The sequence below is a fragment of the Peromyscus leucopus genome, chromosome 8b (assembly GCF_004664715.2).
Source record: "Peromyscus leucopus breed LL Stock chromosome 8b, UCI_PerLeu_2.1, whole genome shotgun sequence".
In the NCBI taxonomy this organism is placed as follows: domain Eukaryota; kingdom Metazoa; phylum Chordata; class Mammalia; order Rodentia; family Cricetidae; genus Peromyscus; species Peromyscus leucopus.
The window spans coordinates 99851393-99872660 of NC_051086.1; the positions used below are offsets into that span (position 1 = coordinate 99851393).

The window sequence follows — 21268 nt, forward strand, 5'->3', positions numbered from 1 at the left end:
GAGAAAGTATTCCCTTACAGCTGAGTTGCACCGGAGCCATGTTCACCCTGGCATTCACAGTGGCCCCCATACCTTGACCGACAAAGCACACTAGAGACCCTTCCTCTAATGCCGCCCTTGCACGTACCCAAGCAGAGGAGCTCCTCATCTAGCAAGGAGAGGGCACTGCTCGTGCTCTCAGGCCCTGGGGGAGCCTCAGCCTGGCTGGATGACCGGCTTCGTGGAGGCCCAGAGGTCTGGGGGGGTGGAGGGAGGATAGGGATGCCTGAGGTGGCTGGGGCAGGCGCTGGGGCCAACACTGGGGAGGAGCTGCAGGGGGTGTCCAATTCAGCAAGGTCGATGAGGGTGCCTTGGTTACTGCAGTGGTCATTTCCTGGATGGGTCGACACAAGAGGAACAAAAACATTCAGGGTCAATGTAGTGCCTGTGTAGCAGGAGGCAGGACCCCAGCCGGACACAGGCACTAAGGCTTTTAGCTTCTGTCCCAAATCAGTAGCATTTCTCCAGGGAAATTGAAAACCAGGCTTGAGAAGGCAAGCGGAACAATCTCCATGCATACCTCCTGCCTCTGAGAAGCAAAAGACCACTTGAAATGGTTGGGAATTCCCTCAGGCCCTAAGACTTGCCACTTGTGGCTCAGTGGTCAGGACTTGGGGCTGGTCTGGAGGGTCCCAGAATGGGGAATCATAGGATGTACCTTCAGAGTCAGGCATGGTTGAGGTGGTCACCTCACCATTGATGATCTGCCCTTCAATAATTGTTTTGTAAGAGCTGATGACCCTGGAGAGGTTGTCACTGGCCTGCAGGATGTCCCCTAGAGCAAAAGAGACTCCTCACTGTGAGGGCCATGACGACTCTAACACAGATCCTTGCCAAGTACTCTTTATGCTCACCCAAGCTGTTGTCATTGTCTTCTGTCTCACTGGCTAATTTAAATAATGTCCGTCTCTTGTTCTCACAACGATCAAACAGCTCCTGAGAGAGACCCGGACATAAACATCAACTACAGAGGCTCTCAGAAGTTATCTGATTCAATGTGGGATGCCCCTACAGCCACAGTTAGTTCCTGGCAGAACTGGGACCAGAGCATGCATCTTTGTGCTGTCAGAATTCACTCAACAACGTTGCCCAAGTCTTTGTATCAACTCAAAGTCACTCAAATGGTGGACGAGATGTGTGCCTCAGAAAACACAGCCAAGCTACAACGTCACCATCAGGGTCTCGGGAGTCTCCAACCCACGTGTCCCCAAGGCTTAAAGGCGGAGAGGAGGAGTGAGCACCTAGACACTGACTGGAGTCTCGGGCAAGCATCTGCCCCAGGGCTGTTAGCTGTGTGAAATAAAAGCACTGTCCTTCATCCCCCTGCTGTAGCACTTGCACCTGGAGTGTTAGTTGTATAAACAGGGACACTGCCCTCTGCTGTCATGAACAAGCCCAGAAAGCAAGCATGTCCTCACCAGACCGGGATCCCACTTGGGGCGGAGCAGTGCGAGCATGGAGCTTTCTGCTCACAGCAGCTTACCTTCATGAGCTCTTTGTCAGCCTCCGACGAGTACTCTTGGCTGTAGTGAAGAAGCATCTCATGGAGCAGCTTGACATTGTTGTTAACTTCCTCCAACGTGTGCAGGCGCTTGGTCACCTTCTGGATTCGAGCCTCATCCTGCCTCAGCCAAGAGGGTGCAGGAAAAAACAAGTTCACCTAGCTTGCCTTTCGACCACCAGGCAGGGCTCCTTCGTTACCCAACAGTACAAGGGCAGAGGCCAAGTCTCAGAGCTCTGCTTAGCCTGTTTCCTAAGACTGCAGGCCTCAGACTTACCCTGGGCTCTTCTTTTAGTGAGACCTCCCCCTCCACCACTCACACCCACCACTCCTCTACTGCTTTCTCCCATAGACAATACAAGGCCCCTCCTAAACTCACTCCAGTTCAGGGCTGGTGCAGAGTGACAAGACAGGCCTAAGATCTCTGGGGAAGGACTTCTGCTCTGTGGTGACATGCTTCTGTGCCCCACACTACCCAGAGGACCAGGACCCACTCACTTCCTTCACCATGGACTTGATGAGTTTGTTAGCTTCCTGCAGATCATCTGGGTTCTTGCTTTTCAGCAGCTTGGCTAAAAGCTGGAAGAGAAGGTGTCTAAAGTGAAGGAAGGGGAGCATGTGCCCAGCCTCACTGGGCAGACTAGAAGAAACTATAGCTCCCTGTGATACCAAGCAAGACCCCATTTCATGTTTGGTAGGGTGGCTCAAGCCTACAATGCCACCACTCAGGAGACTGAGGCAGAAAGATATCAAGTTCAAGGTTGGCTTAGGCTACAGTGGGATACTGTCTCAAAAAATCAAAAGCAGCCGGGCAGTGGTGGCGCACGCCTTTAATCCCAGCCCTTGGGAGGCAGAGGCAGGCGGATCTCTGTGAGTTCGAGGTCAGCCTGGTCTACAGAGTGAGTCCAGGACAGGCAGGGCAGTTATACACAGAAACCCTGTCTTGAAAACAATAACTAACTAACTAAAAACAAAAAGCCACCTTGACACACTCACCCCGCTGCCACAAGTCATCTAAAAGACTCCAGGCCCAAGATGGACTTTACCTTGGACTTCTCCTCATCATCAAAGACAGGGTTTCTGGGACGAGGTGGGGGAGAGGGGATGAGCGTTCTGTCCATGGGGATGGGGGGGTCCGACTGCACTATGCCTGAGGAGACACAAATGACAGAGTACGTGCTTAGGCAATGGTTACCTTGTCCTTCACACATCGCGGCCCAAATCCCTATGAGGAGCTAGAAAAAGAGCAGCCTGCTCTCATCTCAGCCTCACGACAACTCTCTACAGGAAGAGACAGGGCAGGGCCCTGGGAACCCCAGCATTCCTTTATCTTCTTTGCTGTGACCAGCACTCAGGGCCACCCTGAGGTTAATGGAGAGGTCAACACACACCTTGTCTCTTCAGCATATGGTAGGCATCTCTGATCTTGGCTTCCTCCGGCAAGGCCAGTGTCCAGCTGAAAAGCAGCTCGATGACCTTAGTCTTCACCTTCTCAGACACCCTGTCTCCCAAGTACTAGAGGCAAAAGGAAGTCAGAGTCTAATAACTGAGACCCTGAGGAGAATTGCTTTCTTCACAGCGTGTTCCCCATTCCAGTTCACAAGTCTACTTGAACAAACCCAGCACTCTAGTGTGTGACAGAGTAGGGATGGGAGTGACAGAGCCTGCGGCCAGAACAGGGCCAAGACCTTCTCCCTGGACTTCCATGCAGAAGCTGCCTGAGACACTGAAAAAGGTGGGCAACGTAGTACAGACTTATTTATTTATTTTTAAGGGTGAACTGAACACACTTGTGAGGATTTTTTTTTTTAAAGATTTATTTATGTATTATGTATACAGCATGTATCCTGAAGACCAAAAGAGGGCACCAGATCTCACAGATGTTGGGAGCCACCATGTGGTTGCTGGGAATTGAACTCAGGACCTCTGGAAGAACAGTCAATACTCTTTTTTTTTTTTTTTTTTTTTTTTTTTTTTTTATTTTTCAAGTCAGGGTTTCTCTGTGTAGCTTTGCTGAAACTCTCTTGGTAGCCCAGGCTGGCCTCAAATTCACAGAGATCTGCTTGGCTCTGCCTCCTGAGTGCTGGGATTAAAGGTATGCGCTATCATCACCTGGCAACAGTCAATACTCTTAACCTCTGAGCCATCTTTCCAGCCCAGTAAAGATTTATTTTTATTTTTATGTATGTGAGTGTTCCCCCATGAGTATGTTGGTGCCTATAAAGGTCAAAAGTTGGTGTCGGATGCCAATCACGCTAGAATTACAGGCATTCATGAGCCATCCAATGTGGGTGCTGAGATCTGAACATGAGTCCTCTGGGACTGTAGCAAATGCTCTTAATCACTGAGCCATGTCTCCAGCCTGATAACCACATTTTCTTTCTTTCTTTTTTTGTTTTTTTGAGCCAAGGTTTTTCTGTGTAACAGCCCTGGCTGTCCTGGACTCACTCTGTAGACCAGGTTGACCTTGAACTCACAGAGGTCCACCTGCCTCTGCCTACCAAGTACTGGAATTAAAAGTGTGCCTGGCACCACCATCCAGCTTTTTTTTTTCTTTTAAAGATTTATTTATGTATTTTATGTATATGAATGCTCTATTTGCATGTATGCCTGCACACCAGAAAAGAACATCAGATCTGAGTATAAATAGTTGTGAGCCACCATGTGGTTGCTGGGAATTGAACTCAGGACCTCTAGAAGAGCAGCTAGTGCTCTTAACCGCTGAGCCATATCTCCAGGGCCCTACAACCACATCTCCTTGAAGGACTGTCTGGGAATGCCACCAACGTGAGATGTGGTTCCCTCTGTCTAGAGCTACCCAACAGACCCCCGGCCATTGGAGCAAATAAGCAAAACTTTGTATCCATTGTAGGCTAGGAGCACAGAGTACTAGCTTTCTTTTCTTTCTTTTTTCTTTTCTTTTTTTAGATTTACTTATTATGTATATATTGTTATAGTGTTCTGTCTGCGTGTATGCCTACAGGCCAGAGGAGGACACCAGATCTCATTACAGATGGTTGTGAGCCACCATGTGGTTTCTGGGAATTGAATTCAGGACTTCTAGAAGAGCAGTCAGTGCTCTTAACCTCTGAGCCATCTCTCCAGACCCAGAGTATTAGCTTTCTCCACTTTTCCTGGACACATACAGCCATGTCTATGCTGGGAGACCATCAGGAGGCTACTCAGACTTCAGACTGATCAGTCATTGGTATTTCTAGGAACCAGGTTTACAAGTACAGGACACAGAGCATCATCTCTGTGAAGATGTTAAATGACCAGAAAAGCCAGTAAAAAAGGAAGGGACATAAAAGAAGCTCCCAGAACACAGGATATTGCTATCAACTGACCTTTGGGGAGACGACTTTGATTAATTCATTCAAAAACCGGAACTTCCCCACTTCGTTATGAAATCTCCTCCCACAGTTCTTCATACATGCCTCTAGCACCTGCAGCCACACAGAGAGAGGCAGTCTGTGACAAGAGGTATGGCACCTGAGACATACAGCATTTTTTTAATATATATTTTATTTAAATAACATTTTTTTTTTCCAATCTGGAGTGTCCTATGCACTTCAGGATATTCCCACCTACACCCTCCTCCCCTTCCACTCCTCCTCCATCTCCATTCAGAAAGGGGCAGGTCTCCCATGGCCTTGAACACAGCATGGCACATCAAGTTGAGGCAGGATCCTTAATATTGTATGAGGCAAGGGGAGGAGCTCAGTACTGCCCCACGCAGCACTAAGGAACCTGACCCAGGTGAAGGGATTCACTATGAGAAATGGTGCACATCATTTAGATGATGGGGCCTTTCCCTTGCCTCCTTTTCTTTGCACGTTCCTATTCTGCTTGGGGCCCCATCATTCATGCAGCTCGCACACGGCAGTGTTCAGGTCTGAACGTACGTGTGTAGGAGCCAGGTTAACCTCAGGCACCCTTCCTTAACTGAAGTCCACCTTGTTTTGAGACAGGAACTCTCACTGGCCTAGGACTACCAATCAGTCTAGGCTGGCTGGCCAGTGTCGGCCGTCTTTGTCACCCAGGATCACATCTGGTTTCCTGCAGGTCGCAGGGACTCAGGTCCTCATGCCAGCGCAGCACTCTACCAACGGAGCCACCCCCCTAGTCCCTCGGTGTCTGTCTCTGCTTTTCTGTTTTGAGGCAGGTTAGTCTGGAACTCAATGCGATCTGCCAGCCTCTGTCTACTGAGTGCTGCTGGAATTAAGTGTCTGGTAACAAATGCTGGGATTAAAAGCATATGATAGGCTGGGTGGTGGTGGCGCAAGCCTCTGATCCCAGCACTTGGGAGGCAGAAGCAGGTGAATCTCTGAGTTCGAGGCCAGCCTGGGCTACAAAGTGAGTTCCAGGACAGGCTCCAAAACTACAGAGGAACCCTGTCTTGATAAACCAAAAAGCATGTGATAACATGTCCAGTAGTTTCTTTTTAAAATAAGCACACATACATAGGGAAGGATTTTTTTTTTAGGGAAGGATTTTGTTTTATGTATACAGGTATTTGTCTGCCTGTATGTCTGTGCACCACATGTGTATAGTGCTAGAGGAGGCCAGAAGAGAGCATGGGATGCCCTAAAACTCGAGTTACAGATGGTTATAAGTTTCCATGTGAGTGCTGGGAATTAAACCCAGGTCTTCGGAAGATCAGCCAGTACTCCTAACCACTGAGCCAGCTTCCCCAGCTCCCAGTGGTTTGTTTCTGTAAAGCAAGGTTTCTCCACTGCAGCCTGGCTGACATTTCAGGATATTTAGCTGCACCCCTGGCTACCACTCTCTAGAAGCCAGCAGCACTATTACACTACCCTCTACGATAAAAGTATCCCCAAACACTATCAAATGTCCTCTGGAGACCAAAATTGCCTTCCCTGCAAACCAGGCATGGTGACACATGCCTGTAGTATTAACACTTTAGAGATGGAGACAGAAGGATTGAGACATCTTCAATCAATCAATCAATCAACCAAATGAAGAGCTTGATTGCCCTGGAAAATCACTGTTGTAAAGGTCTTGGCTCCACAGGGAAAGAGCACTGCACCTGGACCTCTACACACCATTGTTCTTCTGTCTCCAGGAACCAAATGAAGTCAAGGTCAGAAAGGACCCAGAGTCTCTAAATCTGGCTGTTGTCTGGAGAGCAGGGAAGCACCAGAATGTTCCCCTCACTGCCTGACCAAATACTGACCTCTGCCCTTGTGGCCTGTGACTATCAGCATGACATCTTCACTAGTACCGATGGCATCTTCAGGTATGCCACCAACTGGATCTCCCAGGCTTTTCTTTGGCTGACTGACTTTTTTGTTCTTTTTTGAGACAGGGTTTTTCTATGCAGTGCTGGGTGTCCTGGAACTTGTTTTGTAGACCAGATTGGTCTTGATCTCACAGAAATCTGCTTGACTCTGTCATGAGCCAAGAGTCAAGACTACTTAAGTCCTCTCTGAGCCCTGTATTGGACTGAAGGTCCCGCCTCTGGGATCCCTCTGTCACCTGTGCAGCCTCCGTGCTAGGTCTAGAGGCATGGGTACTTGTAGACCAGCTGATAGACATGTTCTAGAAATGCTCAACCTGTATCACTGGACTTTGGGCATGAGCCTGATTACCACCGATGGCTTAATGGGTGTGTGAGGAAAGACCTGAGCGAGTGAATTTCCACTGCTTTCATCTCTGACAGCAAAGACCTACCGTGAGGGCCTGCACTGCCTCCCATTCCTGTGGAGACTGGATCTTGTGAGCCAGGAGTCGGACAGCGATCTGGGGCCTGGTAGACAAGCACACTACAGTCAGTCTGCAGATGGAGGGCCATCTGGCCAGCCCTCCTTGGTCAGGTTTTAGCCTTCTCTCTCACTGGCACTCACCCTTCAAGCTCTTTGTTGATCTGATCACAGAAGCCAATGATATATTCCCAGTCTTCCTGGCGGTTAGAAGGATTGGTAGCTTTATCTTGGGGCACAAAACAGAGGAAAACTGTTAGAAGAGCAATTCACAACACAAGGTTGTCTTCATAATTTTTAAACACAGTAAGTTTGCTTCCAAATTTGTTTCATAAGGATGTTTCCACAGTTAAGCCAGACAACAATATAAATCCTGCTTTCTGCCTAATATTTTTGGAAGTTGCAATAAAAAAATGAGAAAGCAGCCAGGTGATGGTGGCACTCACCCATAATCCCAGCACTCAGAAGGCAGAGGCAGGCAGATCTCTGTGAGTTTGAGGCCAGCCTGGTCTACAGAGCAAGATCCAAGACAGGCACCAAAAATACACAGAGAAACCCTGTCTTGAAAAACCTACAGATCCTTGATCCTTCATAAACATTTTCTAGACGTAACCTTTCTTTCTTTCTTTCTTTCTTTCTTTCTTTCTTTCTTTCTTTCTTTCTTTCTTTCTTTCTTTCTTTCATTCATTCATTCATTTATTTATTTATTTATTTTTAAAGATTTATTTATTGTGTATACAGTGTTCTGCCTGCATGTATGCCTGCAGGCCAGAAGAGGGCACCAGATCTCAATACAGGTGTTTGTGAGCCATCATGTGGTTGCTGGGAATTGAACCCAGGTCCTCTGGAAGAGCAGTCAGTGCTCTTAACCGCTGAGCCATCTCTCCAGCCCAACCTTTCTTTTTTTTTAATGGTATGTTTTTTTATTTAAATTTATTTTATGTGCACTGGTGTGAAGGTGTCAGATCCTCTGAAACTGGAGTTACAGATAGTTGTGAGCTGCCATGTGGGTGCTGGGAACTGAACTCAGGTCCTCTTAACGTAAGTGCTCTTAACGGCTGAGTCATCTCTCCAGCCCGACCTAACCTCTCTTAATGCTTTAAAGATTTCTGAAGTTGCACAGGACCCTCTACAAATGTATTTGGCTCTAATTAAACACCTACCAATCTTGTGCAGTCTTCCCCTGCATAAACAGATTCAGCACCCTGTTTAAACTGCCTTCAATGATCAAGAACAGACAAATCCTGTGAGCATTCTGAGGGCTACAGAAGTTCTAGAATTCCAGCACTAGATGTAAAGCCCAGAACACTTGCTTTGGCCTCCTTCCTGCTACTTGGCATATGTGCGAAAAGAAGATGGCTCAGCTGCGGGTGGTGAAAGGCTCTGATGCAGATCTGAATTCTGCTCTCTGTGCCCAGAGAAAAGAGAAAGTCTGAGCCACACATTTTCTCCAAGAGCCTTGATCTTCTGCAGTGACAGACCTTCCAACATTACACAAACTAACCTCCTAAGTTTCTAGATTTTGGTTCTAAATGTGGCTGCTTTCGTCTTCTTTACACTTATTTACTTGGGGGTGGGGGTGGAGGCATGGGTGAGGCTCAAGTACTGTGAATGTGGAAGTCGGTAGACAACTATAGGAATCGGTTCTCTCCTGTCATGTGAGTGGGTTTTTTTTGTCCCCTAAGACAGGGTTTCTCAGCCGGGCGGTGGTGGTGCACACCTTTAATCCCAGCACTCGGGAGCCAGAGGCAGGCTGATCTCTGTGAGTTCAAGGCCACCTAGTTTCCGAAGCGAGTTCCAGGAAAGGCGCAAAGCTACACAGAGAAACCCTGTCTCAAAAAAAAAAAAAAAAAAAAAAAAAAAAAAAAAAAAAAAAAAAAAAAAAAAAAAAAAGACGGATTCTCTGTGTAGCTTTGTAGGCTGTCCTGGAACTCCTCTCAGTAGACAGGCTGGCCTCAAATTCACAGAGATCCACCTGCCTCTGTCTCCTGAGTGCTGGGATCAAAGGCATTGGCCATCATAGCCAGGTGTGAGTTTTCCTTTATCATGTGAGAATCAAACTCAGACTTGGTGGCAAGCACCTTCACTGACTGAGCCACCTCAACACCATCACCACCCTCTTTTTTTTTTTTTTTTTTTTTTGGTTTTTTGAGACAGGGTTTCTCTGTGTAGCTTTGCACCTTTCCTGGAACTCGCTTTGGAGACCAGGCTGGCCTCGAACTCACAAAGATCTGCCTGCCTCTGCCTCCCGAGTGCTGGGACTAAAGGCGTGTGCCACCACCACCCCCCCGGGCCCATCACTACCCTCTTTTAAGATTCTTATACTTCAGTCCAGGCTGGTCTTGAACTCACAATGATCCTCCTACCTTGGCATGTGAAGTACTAAAATTGTAGGCATGCATCACCACACCAAGCTGTGTTTTCTTAACTTTAAAAATCACCACTTGGTCTAGGCCTGAGAGCATAGGCCTGTAATGCCAACTGAGTGAGAAGCTGAAGCAAGAGGCCTGAAAGTTCAAGGCTAGCCTGGGCTACAAAGTAAGTTTAAGGTTAACCTGGACAACTTAACAGGACCTTGTCTCACAAATTTTTTGAGACAAGGTTTCTCTTTGTAGCTGTGGCTATCCTGGAACTTGCTTTGCAGACCAAGCTGGCCTTGAACATACAGAGATCTGCCTGCCTCTGCCTCCCTGGGATCAAAGTTGTGTGCCACCATTGCTTGACTTGCTTCACAATTTTTTTAAAAAGGGGAAAAAATGCCTGGTGGTACATGCCTTTAATCCCAGCACTCAAGAGGCAGAGGCAGGTGGATCTCTGTGAGTTGGAGGCCAGCCTGATCTACAGAGTGAGACGCAGGACAGCCAGGGCTACACAGAGAAACCCTGTCTCAAAAAATCAAAAAAGAAAAAGAAAATAGAAAAACAGAAAAAGAAGGTTGGGGATATAGCTCAGTAGTAGAGGACTTTCCAAGCATGTACAAGGCTCTTGGTTTAATGACCAATACCAATAAACAAACATAAAGCACCAGGTAAGTTTGGCATGCCAATGGATGTCTACAATCTCAACTCTCGTAAGACAGAAGCAGGAAGGTCAGGCATTTCTGGTGGCTTGGGTTACAAAGAAAATTCTGTATTCCCCACCCACAAATCACCAGTAAGGTGGAGGACTGAATCCTAAGAACCCACCACCCTTCCACCAAGAACGGGGATCTGAGCAGAGGTCTTCTTAGACTGGGGCTGGTTCTACCTGACAGGGCTTCTGGTCTGACTTCAGCAGGAAGACGCTAGTGACCAAAGTTTGAATTTAGAAAGTGAGGCGACGACTGGCAGTGGTGGCACACGCCTTTAATCCCACTTGAGAGGCAGAGCCAGGTGATCTGAGTTCGAGGCCAGCCTGGTCTACAGAGCGAGATCCAGGATAGGAACCAAAACTACACAGAGAAACCGTGTCTCAAAAAACCAAAAAGAGGGGCTGGAGAGATGGCTCAGAGGTTAAGAGCACTGGCTGTTCTTCCAAAGGTCCTGAGTTCAATTTCCAGCAACCACATGGTGGCTCACAACCATCTGTAATGAGATCTGGTGCCCTCTTCTGGCCTGCAGAGATACGTGCCGACAGAACACACTGTATACATAATAAATAAAAAAAATCTTTAAAAAAAAAAAGAAAGAAAGAAAAAGAGAGAGAGAGAGAGAGAAAGAAAGAGAGAAAGAAGGAAGGAAGGAAGGAAGAAAGGGAGAAAGAAAGAAAGAAAGAAAAAGAGAATGAGGCCTCATGGCATAGGCCTTGTAGGACCCTTGTCCGAGGAGGTATGTCACTGGGGGCAGGCTTTGAGGTTTGAAAAGCCCACACCATTCCTTAGCTCTCTCTGCCTCATGGTTGTATCTCAAGACGTAAACTCTCAGCCACTGCTTCAGAGCCATGCCTGCCTGCTTGCCGCCCTGCTCCCACCATGATGGTCACAGACTCACCCTCTGAAAGTGCAAGCTTCAAGTTAAACATTATCTTCTACAAGTTGCCTTGGTCATGGTGTCTTAGCCAGGGCAATAGAAGAGTCACTAAAATAGCCTGCAATCTCAACGTTGGACTTGGTAGGGTGAAGAAGGAGAATTCCAAGTATACTTATCTCAAAGTAAGAAGTAACTAGAGTTGAGAGCAACTAGGTGGTAGAGGTCCTGCTGAGCATATGGGAGGCCCCAGCGTCAATTCCCAGTAACATACACAAGTTTGTAAGTTTATATTTAGAGGAAAACAAAACACATGGCTAGGGCTTTTTATTTATTTTGAGACAGAGTCTCATGTAGCCCAGGCTAGGCTCCAACTCACTACGTAGCCAAGGATGATCTTGACTCCTGACGCTCCTGCCTTTGCTTCCAAGTGCTGGGATTACAGATATATGCCAAGGTGACTGTTCTCAATCTTGAAAGATAATTAGTAACACCTTCCAAATGGCAAGCACAAAGAGGGATTATTTTATTCAGCAGTGTCCATTTGATAAGAATTGGTTGTCAAGCCTACACCAATCACCAGACAATACTAGTCATCACCAAGGTCTCCGGGCCCAGGTGTGACTCTTCTCAGGTGTCAGTGTGGCTTTGCTATGCTAATCGCTATCTTTTGGGATGCTTCAAGTTTTCACATGAAACCAAGAAGCTACAGGACTCAAAATAAGACAGAAGAAGCCAGACCCATGCCTAATGCTTCTATAAGAGACACAAGACTTGCACAGTGGACAATGGGAAGACCATCTTCCAAACAGAGTAACATAAGGACTCCTACAAAGCAACAGGCAAAGAAAACTCTCTTCCCAAGCACTGCTGCCCCCAGAACACTCCATCTTCTCACTGAGGACAGGGAACACAGTACCGCTTCCCAGTGTCTGCAGCTCAGAAGGCACAACCTGTCACCCATAGCAACTAGAAAACTGCTGTGGGTAGTACTAGGTGACTCCAGCTCTCCAAGCTCATCACTTCACCTACTCCACATTTTCTTCATCTAGCAGAGCCAACAATGGAGTGTCGTTCCTCCGTCCGTCCCCGCGCCCCCCCCCCTTGCAAACCTGGCCTTGAACCACCCCTATGGGTCCTCCTCTGCTGACAGTTTGTCTTTTGGGTCTCTGGTGAAAGCCTCATCCTCCGCTGCTTCCATCCCTCCAGATGTCCTACTCTCCTTAAGTACTATTTAGCTTAAGCACTGCTAACCTCAACTCCTACAGGACGTTAGAGGATAGGGATGAAAACAAGCAGCTTTGACTACTCTGAACTCCACATGGCTTGGCCTCTCCAAGGAAACCAAGCTGCACACAGCCATGACCCAAAAAATAAACAGACCCAAGAGCACAGCAAAGGAAGGGGTCAAAGTTAACCTGTATGCTGCATCTTGAACCAAAGGAGAAAGGTACAGTTGCCTTGTCTCTCAGGCACTCATGGAAAACAAACTGCTATAACCCGCGAAGTTGTCTGAGATGATTCAAGCTTTCACACATCTCAAAAATAAGACACTGGAGGAGCTCCGGGTGAAGCACACAACACAGGCAGGCCCTTGAGGAAGCTGTGCTTCTATGTGAGCATGAGGAAGAAATTGGCACATAAACAAGTCTATAATTACGTTCCTTTGATACACAAATAAGTCTGAGGACCTGTCACTTCTCCTCACTGACTTCCCCTATTTCTATTTACAGTGCCACTATTCAAAAGCTCCCAGGTCTGAAATCCTACTGCTGATCCCTTCTCTTTCCTTCCCCATATCCTGGCAACCTTTCTAAAATTTTTATTACATATTTATTGTGTATGTGGGACGGGGGTAGGGGGGAGATGTGTGGTGTGTCACAAGTGTCAAGGTTAAATGACAACTGGTGGGAGTTGCTTCTCTCTTTCCACTATGTGGTTCCCTGGGATCCAACTCAGGTTTAAGGCTTGGTGGCCAGTGCTCTTACCTGTGGAGCCATTTCCTGGCTCTTGGAGTCGCTTTCCTAATCCACGTCTTTGTACAATCTTTCTCCTCCCTACCCCAAATTCTTGCTCCTTCCAGAACCTGCCCTCCTCTCACATTCTGTGTCGTACACAACATCTGAGCCGGTGCACATGGGTCCCACAGCACACACGGGGAGGCCAGAGGACAACTTTACAGAACTGGTTCTCCTCCACATTTACATGGTCCCAATGGCTGCACCCAAGCGTGGCAGGCTTGCACAGCAAGCCTCTTTATTCACTGAACCATCTTGCCAATGCTGGTTTTGGGGGTTGTTTTGGAAACAAGGTCTCACTTGGTAACCCTTAAAGGTACTGGCCTCAAACTTGGGGAGAGCCTCCTGCCTCAGCCTCCAGGTGCTGGAGAACAGATGAGAGCCACCACACCTAGCTTGTTGTCATCATTCTAGGTGAAGCCTGCCGTCAATCCTCCTCACAGGACAGTTTAATCAGGTCTAAGAGGAAGGGGAGCCTGCTAACTGTCAACACTCACAACCCCTCAGGCAGAAATTTCCAGTGTCTTAGGATTTGACCCTAACTTCCCAGCCTAACTTCTTCTCTACTCCTATATTTGTCTAATCGCCCAACTCCAACCCCTGCTACTCTGGGCTTTATACATCACCACCCAGCATTCTTGGGGCTGTCTCCCATTGTCTTTCTTTCTTTCATTTTGTTTTTTCAAGACACGGTTTCTCTGTGTAACAGTCCTGGCTGTCCTGGAACTCACTCTGTAGTCCAGACTGGCCTCGAACTCACTGAGATCCACCAACCTCTGCCTCCCAAGTGCTGGGATTAAAGGTGTGCGTAACCACTGCTCAGCCATCACCCATTTTTTCTTTTTCTTTTTATTTATTTAACTTATTTACTTATTTTTTTATGCCAAATGCTGTTTTTTGAAGGAGGGAAGAGGTCTTAAATACCGGCTTATAGCACAATGAGAACTCCGGGGGAAGTTCGCTACGATGTTTTACAATTTTGCATCTAAGCTGTTAACGCCCATTATGCAGGACACACAGACAAGGAACTTCCCTTAAGCATTCAGGAGGGTGGAACCCTGCAGGGAATTAGCATAGGGAGAATATCAAGGTCAATGTCAGCAAGTAAGGCAACAGTTACCCAAAACGGGGGCCAGGACCCTACAGGTCCCCCTTTTACTAAAAAATGAGCTTCTGATTTAGGTTGCATGGGACGTCAGCAGGTCACCTTACCCGTCATGGAGACGCCTGCCCAGGCCACACAGGCGCTGTCTTAGGTTGGTGAGCGCCCCCCAGGCATTACCGGTCTCTGAATACTCATTATCATACAGGCTCAATCGAGTGTGAGTTGCAGAGTTAACTGCTGCCAAAGATCTCAAAGTGGCACTGGGCTTGCAATCTGTGTGTTCGACACAGAAAAGACCAACAGAGGTCCTATCCCACCCATAGCCAGTAGGCTAAAGGCAACTGAGACATTCCCTTAATGAGCCTTGCTGCAAATTGGAGTCCTTGTAAGATGGTATCCCAAAAACAAATGGAACTTGAGTTTATAAATCTATAATTTTTTTCTTTCTTTTTTTTAAAAATATTTATTTATTTATTATGTACACAGAAGAGAGTACCAGATCTCATTACAGATGGTTTTGGCCACCATATGGGTGCTGGGAATTGAACTCAGGACCTCTGGAAGAACAGTCGATGCTCTTAACCCCTGAGCCATCTCTGCAGCCCCAAAATTTATAATTTTCAAAGCCAATCGAAATGTATATAACTATTGAATTAAACTTATCATGCCCAATAGAATGAAAGATTAATTGTTATAGCTACTTTTGCTGTCAGGGTCTCCACTGTGCTAGCTGTAGTAAGCAATTATGAAATGTAATCCCAGAAACAGTAGCAGTGGTGCCCGCCACTGCTATAACAGCAACAACGGCAGCAGCAATGTCAAATTCTCTTCTGGTCGTCTCCCATTTTTTAAGGCCTAGCATGATGCTGTCTTCTCATTTTGTCTTTGGTCATTCTCCACTCTCCTTCCTCGATTACCTAAAGAAACCTGCATTTTAGTACTTACGGCTTCCACTCAGAGTCTCTGCCACTTCAGTTTCTACCCATTGTGACATCACAGCCATCAAACTGAAGACAAAGACTACTTGAATTTCCTGGGCCTTTTTATTTTATTTCTGTTTTTGTAAGGCTGGCATGGAACCCAGTGCCTTGCACATGTAAGTGAAAGCTCCATCACAAAACAACTGTTTAAACTTCATGATTCTTGTGCTCACTTTGGCAGCACATATATTAAAATTGGAATGTTAAAGAGAAGATTAGCATGGCCACTGCACAAGGATAACACGCAAATTTGTAGTGTTCCATATTTTTTTGTGTTTTGTTTTTTGAGACAGGGTTTCTCTGTGTAACAGTCCTGGCTCTCCTGGAACTCACTCTGTAGACTAGGCTGGCCTTGAACTCACAGACATCTGTCTGCCTCTACTTCCTGAGTGCTAGGATTAAAGGTGTGTGCCATTACTGCCCAGCAAGTGTTCCATATTTAAAAATATAAATAAAATAAACTTTTTTTCCACCACCACCACCCCCTCCCCCTGCCCCCAAGACAAGGTCTCACTGTGTATCTCTGGCTATCCTGGAACTCACTCTGTAGACCAGGCTGGCCTCAAATTCACAGAGATCTGTCTCTGCCTTACAGGTGCTAGGATTAAAGGTGTGTTCCACTATGCCTGGCAAAAATAAACTTCTCATAATACTCCACGTGGCAGTGGCTTGCTAACCACCAGCTGAATGCGCCAAGCAGGACCTGAGAGGGTTAGAGTCATCATGAGATGATTTGTGAGAAGAAGAATCTGCGATGGGTTTGAAGCATTTAATTGAGCAAAGGGGAGCAGGGCTTTGGGGTTAATGAGAACACTGTGGTGGGAAAAGCACCAGAAGGTCACTGAGAAAAGGCAGGGAATGACCAGAGATGGACTGGAAGGATGGGGGCAGGTTTGGAAGCAGGGGGTGGGTGACCAATGGTAACTGCTGTCCCAGAAGCAGCATGCAGAGTGGACCAAGGAGAGGCTGCTGTGGTAAGGCAGGCAAACCAGGGTGACAGGACCTTCACTAAGATGGTATTGACTGGTTCACAGGATTGGTGCAAGTCACACCATTCAGTCATGAGAACTGTGGAAGGTGCACATCTGAAATCTCAGCTTCATAGCATTTTTGAGGCCAGCCCGGGCTTCCTGAAACCCTGTCTCATAAAAAGAAAACAAGTAAATCAACCCTACTGAGCTCAGCTTAAGTCTCCTAAATTATTCCAATTTTTCTCATTACCATCTGCACATTGAACCAATTCCACTCTGGTTATTCCCAGTTGCAAGGTTTTAGGAAAAGTCTGAGTGCAGTCAGAGTGTCCGGTTTGAATTGTGGCTACAGAACTTGTTTTGTTAGCTGGGTACTTGGTCAATGTTTTATTTATTTTCATCTTTCAAGAATGTGATTGGGGCTGTAATCCCAGCACTCAGGAGGCAGAAGCAGGTGATGTCTGTGAGTTCCAGGCCAGCCTGGTCTACACAGAGGGTTCTAGGACAGCTGAATACTCTACAATGAACTCTAACCTCAGTGTTTTCAGTTTTGGACACGGGGTGTCACTGTTTGCCTTATTTAGTGTTTTGCTCACTTGTCAACCAGGCAGGCCCTGCCTCATCCCCCAGCTGGAACTACAGGGCTGGCTGTACACTAAGCTCCCTGGCTAAGTGATTTTAACCAATGTCTGCAATCCAGCACTGTGCACTCCTTGGAGAACTGTTCCATATAGGGAGAACTGTTCAGTGGCCTGCCTGCAACATCAAACTTTGCGAATGTAATCGTACTTTTCTTCCCTTTGGGGATGTGCGCCCCTTCAAGCCTAATTTCAATTTCCTGAAGGGTATTTAAGGACGACAAGGCAACTGGGAGGCAAGTCTTCACACCCCAAAAGCTGGAGACTGTACTCAGTAAAATACCTTGGCACAAGGCTCTATGTAGGCATCCCAATTTCTGTCTCCATTTAAGAGGCTGCCCGGGGGCTAGCCCTTAGTTAACTTACTAACCCTTGTGATTAACCAGCCTTGTTAACCCTTACTAAACACATGAACTGCCTGCTAATGTTAAACCTCATTCCTTCCTAGCAATGTAAATTAGTAATGACAGCAGCACAATGATACAACAGCTTCACACTGCTCCAGAGCGGGTTATCTCGTTAGGTGTTAGGTGTGTGTGTGTGTGTGTGTGTGTGTGCGCGCGTCCCTTTAATGCATATGTGGTACTCCATCCCTGCAGTCACTCTGGAAAAGAATTCTCACTTCAGGCATCGTGCCTGAGGAAAACGCGTATGCAGGGTCCATGGTCACAATCCTGGAGCCCCCAGCTTTGCACGGGTGGCACCACTCCCCACTCCCAGGGGGACCAGCCCAATCCGGAGCTTTTACATCCTTGGGGCTTTGGGGTACAGGGTCCCTCAACCTCCGCAACGCGCCTGTGCCTGTCAGCCCCAAGCACCCGGCTGTCGCTTTTCCCGGGTCTGCGAGACCTCGAGCTGCAGGTGTCGCGCGCCGGAGCCGGAGGACGCGCCGCGGGGAAGGGGCCCTGCTCGCCCAGGGGTGAGGACGCGGGATGCTCGCGGCGAGGCCAGGCCGGGTGCGGACTGCCACAAGCCGCCGCCGCCGCCGCCGCGGAAGGGATGTCGGGGTGAGGGAGGGGCGCGGCCCGCGGTTGGAGGTCAGGCAGAGCGGCCCCGGATACTCACTCAGCCAGGACTCCAGGCTCTCCCCTTCCGCCTCCGCCATATTGCAGCCGCCCAGTCCGGTCCTGTGGACTCAAACCTCGCGAGATTCTGCGCGAGCCGGTCCGGGGCGGGGCCTGCATGGGGGCCTGAGAGGGTTGAGAGCTGCTGCCGACAGGCGCGCCAGACTGTGTCGAATATCGGGCGGACGGGAGTATTTCCTCGCTTCTTCCTCGGAGGGAAACTCTGACGTAAAACCCACGCTTGAATAAACTGTGCAGTTTCTCATCCGTATTCCGTCAGTCGCTCAGGCGCGCTGTGGACAGCCCGCCGGGGTCCTCGTAGCCGGCCAAGATGGCTGCCCCCGCACTGCAGGCGGCGCGACGGTGGTCGGGGCTGGCCTTGGGCGTGAGGCTTGCCGTGCGGAACCTTCCAGGGTGAGACGGCCACGGGTCGCTGGCGCCGCCGCGCAGGCCTTTGCGGGAGGGCCTGGGGAAAGGAGAGGAGCCGCGCTGAGTCCTGGAGCGAGGGGCCCCCGCTCGGCGGCCCGGGACGGTTGAGTCCGGCTGTTGCACGGGCCGGTGGGAGGGTCAGCGACTTGCCCTGCCCGACAGGTGGGGTTGACCCTACCCCGAGCCGAAGGTGCCGCCCTGCTGGAGACCTTCGAGCCGGGATCTCCTGGGCGGTCGAGGGAGAGCGTCACGGCCGATTTCGGCGAGGGCTTCCCACCTCCGGGGACTGGAGTCTGAACGCCTGCGGGGAGGCTTAGCCTACGGCCCCAGCGTTCCTGCCCCTCGCCAGCGCGATGGCAGACGGGCGTATTGTTAAGTCAAGCTTGTTCATTTGTCCAGTCACAAATTCATTTGTGGAGTTCTCCTCTGCCTCCTCCTCTTCCCGCTCCCAGGAAAATTCAGGTCAGGTGCAGCCGCTATGCCCCTGAATTCAGGGATCCCCTGATCGACAAGGAATATTACCGCAAACCTGTGGCGGAACTCACCGAAGAGGAGAAATATGACCAAGAGCTCAAGAAAACCCAGCTCATCAAAGCTGCCGCAGCAACTTCGACAAGCTCGGTGTTTGCAGACCCCGTCATCAGGTGAGGTGGAACCGCTCTTCCTTGGGCTGGGATTACCCCAGGGAAGGTTTCTGCTCAGGGATCTGTAACGCAACCTTGGAAAGCTAAACACGTTTTTCTCCTTGAAGCAAATTCACCAACATGATGATGAAAGGCGGCAACAAAATACTGGCCAGGTCCCTCATGGCCCAGGTAAGGCAGTGTCTAGAGTCCTCTTTGCTTTTCTCCCTTTTCCCTGGGCTGCCTTTGTACTGTGTCTGGTTTCTTCACCTTAGCTTGAAAACTAGAGAACGGGTTTCTATATCTGTCATTAAAATTTATCTCTGAGAGCTGGGAATGGTGGCGCCCACCTTAAATCCCATCACTGGAGAGGCCTTGGATTCCAGCACTGAAAAGGCAGAGACAAGGCAAGGCAGACAGATCTCTGTGAGTTCAAGGCCAGCCTGGTCTACAGAGCGAGTTCCAGGACAGCCAGGGGAAGGGGGTTCTCACCTGTTCTTTGGGTCAGTCTAGCAAAGCAGTGGGTGCTTAAACTCTTTTTAGTTTCTTTGAAAGACGGTCTCATGGAGCAGTCTAGCCTGGACCGTGCTATATACCTGAGGATAACTTTGAACCCTTGGTCTTCCGGCCTCCACCTCCCCAGTGCAGTTGCTGGCATGCAGCGCCACTCCCAGCTGAACTGGCCGAATTCTTAGGGCCCTGAGCAACCTCTTCCCTGTCTTTGCAGACTCTCGAAGCTGTGAAGAGGAAACAGTTTGAGAAGTACCGTGCTGCCCCTGCAGAGGAACAGGCCACCATCGAACGTAACCCCTACAGGATCTTCCACCAGGCACTGAAAAACTGTGAACCTGTGATTGGGCTGATGTCTATCCTCAAAGGAGGCCATTTCTACCAGGTGAGTGGGCAATAAAAAGCAGGGCAGCCCACATGTGAAACTGATTGGGGAATGAGGGTCCAGAGTTGGGCCATGTATAATAACCCTTAGAGACTGGGCACTGTCTAGATCTACTCATCTGAGGCCCAGAGTGGAAAAAGCACAGGCAGAAGGTGGAAAGACGAGAACAGAGTGACTCGGTGACGTCTTCGGGGAGCCCACTTCCTCCCCATGGTCCAGTGTTGTGTGTGTGGTCTACGCCGCACTTGGGGAAGGACTGTTGATGTGCCGGTATCTAGAATAGAACTTGACCCCTGACCATCATTATTGAACTGAGCTAGCCATCCCTAAGAGCATATTTACTTTATATTATTGCGTTAGGTTGTTTTCTCCTCCAGCAGCAACTCCTAAGACTAGGATTTTTTTCACTGTCTGTGTCTTTAGTGTGGCATAGTACCTGTCATGCGATGGAAGCCAGGAAAGTGGCTCTTGTTCAGAAGGTCGTATTTCAGGCACCCTTGGTCTGAAGTGACCAGCCTGCCTCAGGGAGCAGACTGTCCCATCTGGTGCTTATGTCGACTTGGCAGAGCTTTTCCTTAGGAAGGAAAGTGCTGGCTGAATCCACTAAGTGACTGTTTCTTCTTCACTGATGTCACTGAGAAAGCCGAGAAGAGACGGGGTTCCGTCATGGGGCCCATCCCAGGGCTGCTCTAAGACAGTACATGGTAGCTTCTAGGAGGTGGTGGCCCTCAGTCAGCCCCAGCTCAGCTTGAGCTCCTCTCCTCACCCAGGTCCCCGTACCTCTGACTGACCGCCGGCGCCGCTTCCTGGCCATGAAGTGGATGATCACAGAGTGCCGAGAGAATAAGCCACGCCGGACGCTGCTGCCAGAGAAGCTGTCAGAAGAGCTGCTGGAGGCTTTTCATAACCGGGGTCCCGTGATCAAGAAGAAGCACAACATGCACAAGATGGCGGAGGCCAACCGCGCCCTGGCCCACTACCGCTGGTGGTAGTGGGAACGGAGGGATGGAAGACTCCGGGACACACTGCCACAGGAGACACTTGAGGGGCTGGAGAGACGGCTCAGTGGTTAGGAGCACTGGCTACGCTTCCAGAGGTCCCGAGTTCAATTCCCAGCACCCACGTGGTGGCTCACAACCATCTGTAACTCTGATTCCAGAGAATTTGACATCTTTTCTGACCACTGTGAGCTCCAGGAATGTACATAGTACTCAGACATACATGCAGGGAAAATGTCTGTACATATACTACTACTACTAATAATAATAATAATAAAGTAATAAATGACGAGTTACTGGAAAGGTCTGGAAGGAATTTAAGGATGGAGAGGGCCTTTTG

At 48.8% G+C, this 21268-nt stretch overlaps 2 protein-coding genes and 1 non-coding gene across 6 annotated transcripts in view; 2 read left to right on the top strand and 1 right to left on the bottom strand.

Annotated features, from left to right (window-relative positions):
* Gga3 (golgi associated, gamma adaptin ear containing, ARF binding protein 3) overlaps window positions 1–18182 on the bottom strand; it is a 33167-nt gene extending 14985 nt beyond the window's left edge. For all 4 annotated transcript variants that reach the window (XM_037201216.1, XM_037201215.1, XM_028889743.2 and 1 more), the window contains exons 1-11: window positions 17985–18182; window positions 7408–7492; window positions 7235–7310; window positions 4888–4986; window positions 2932–3055; window positions 2587–2690; window positions 2039–2119; window positions 1523–1660; window positions 894–975; window positions 698–814; window positions 128–373 (exon numbers count right to left, since the gene is read on the bottom strand). In XM_037201216.1, coding sequence (XP_037057111.1) covers window positions 128–373; window positions 698–814; window positions 894–975; window positions 1523–1660; window positions 2039–2119; window positions 2587–2690; window positions 2932–3055; window positions 4888–4986; window positions 7235–7310; window positions 7408–7492; window positions 17985–18024 — 1192 coding nt within the window. In that variant the 5' untranslated portion in view covers window positions 18025–18182. The remainder of the gene's footprint in view (window positions 1–127; window positions 374–697; window positions 815–893; window positions 976–1522; window positions 1661–2038; window positions 2120–2586; window positions 2691–2931; window positions 3056–4887; window positions 4987–7234; window positions 7311–7407; window positions 7493–17984) is intronic.
* On the top strand, window positions 15476–15580 carry LOC114707126. The gene has a single exon (XR_003736614.1). It is a non-coding gene; the product is annotated as a U6 spliceosomal RNA (small nuclear RNA).
* A 33-nt stretch (window positions 18183–18215) lies between the features above and the next one.
* Mrps7 (mitochondrial ribosomal protein S7) lies at window positions 18216–21249 on the top strand. The gene is made up of 5 exons (XM_028889749.2): window positions 18216–18397; window positions 18865–19056; window positions 19164–19227; window positions 19763–19930; window positions 20701–21249. The coding sequence occupies exons 1-5, from the start codon at window positions 18315–18317 to the stop codon at window positions 20920–20922; spliced, it is 729 nt and encodes a 242-aa protein (XP_028745582.1). The 5' UTR covers window positions 18216–18314; the 3' UTR covers window positions 20923–21249.
* The last annotated feature ends 19 nt before the right edge of the window (window positions 21250–21268 follow it).

Bases quoted from the DNA above. Each gene is read 5' to 3' on its own strand.
- Mrps7 (XM_028889749.2), top strand. From the start codon at position 18,315: ATGGCTGCCCCCGCACTGCAGGCGGCGCGACGGTGGTCGGGGCTGGCC. The intron at 18,398-18,864 runs GTGAGACGGCCA...TCCCGCTCCCAG, and splicing joins GCCGTGCGGAACCTTCCAGG to GAAAATTCAGGTCAGGTGCA. The intron at 19,931-20,700 runs GTGAGTGGGCAA...CTCCTCACCCAG, and splicing joins AAGGAGGCCATTTCTACCAG to GTCCCCGTACCTCTGACTGA.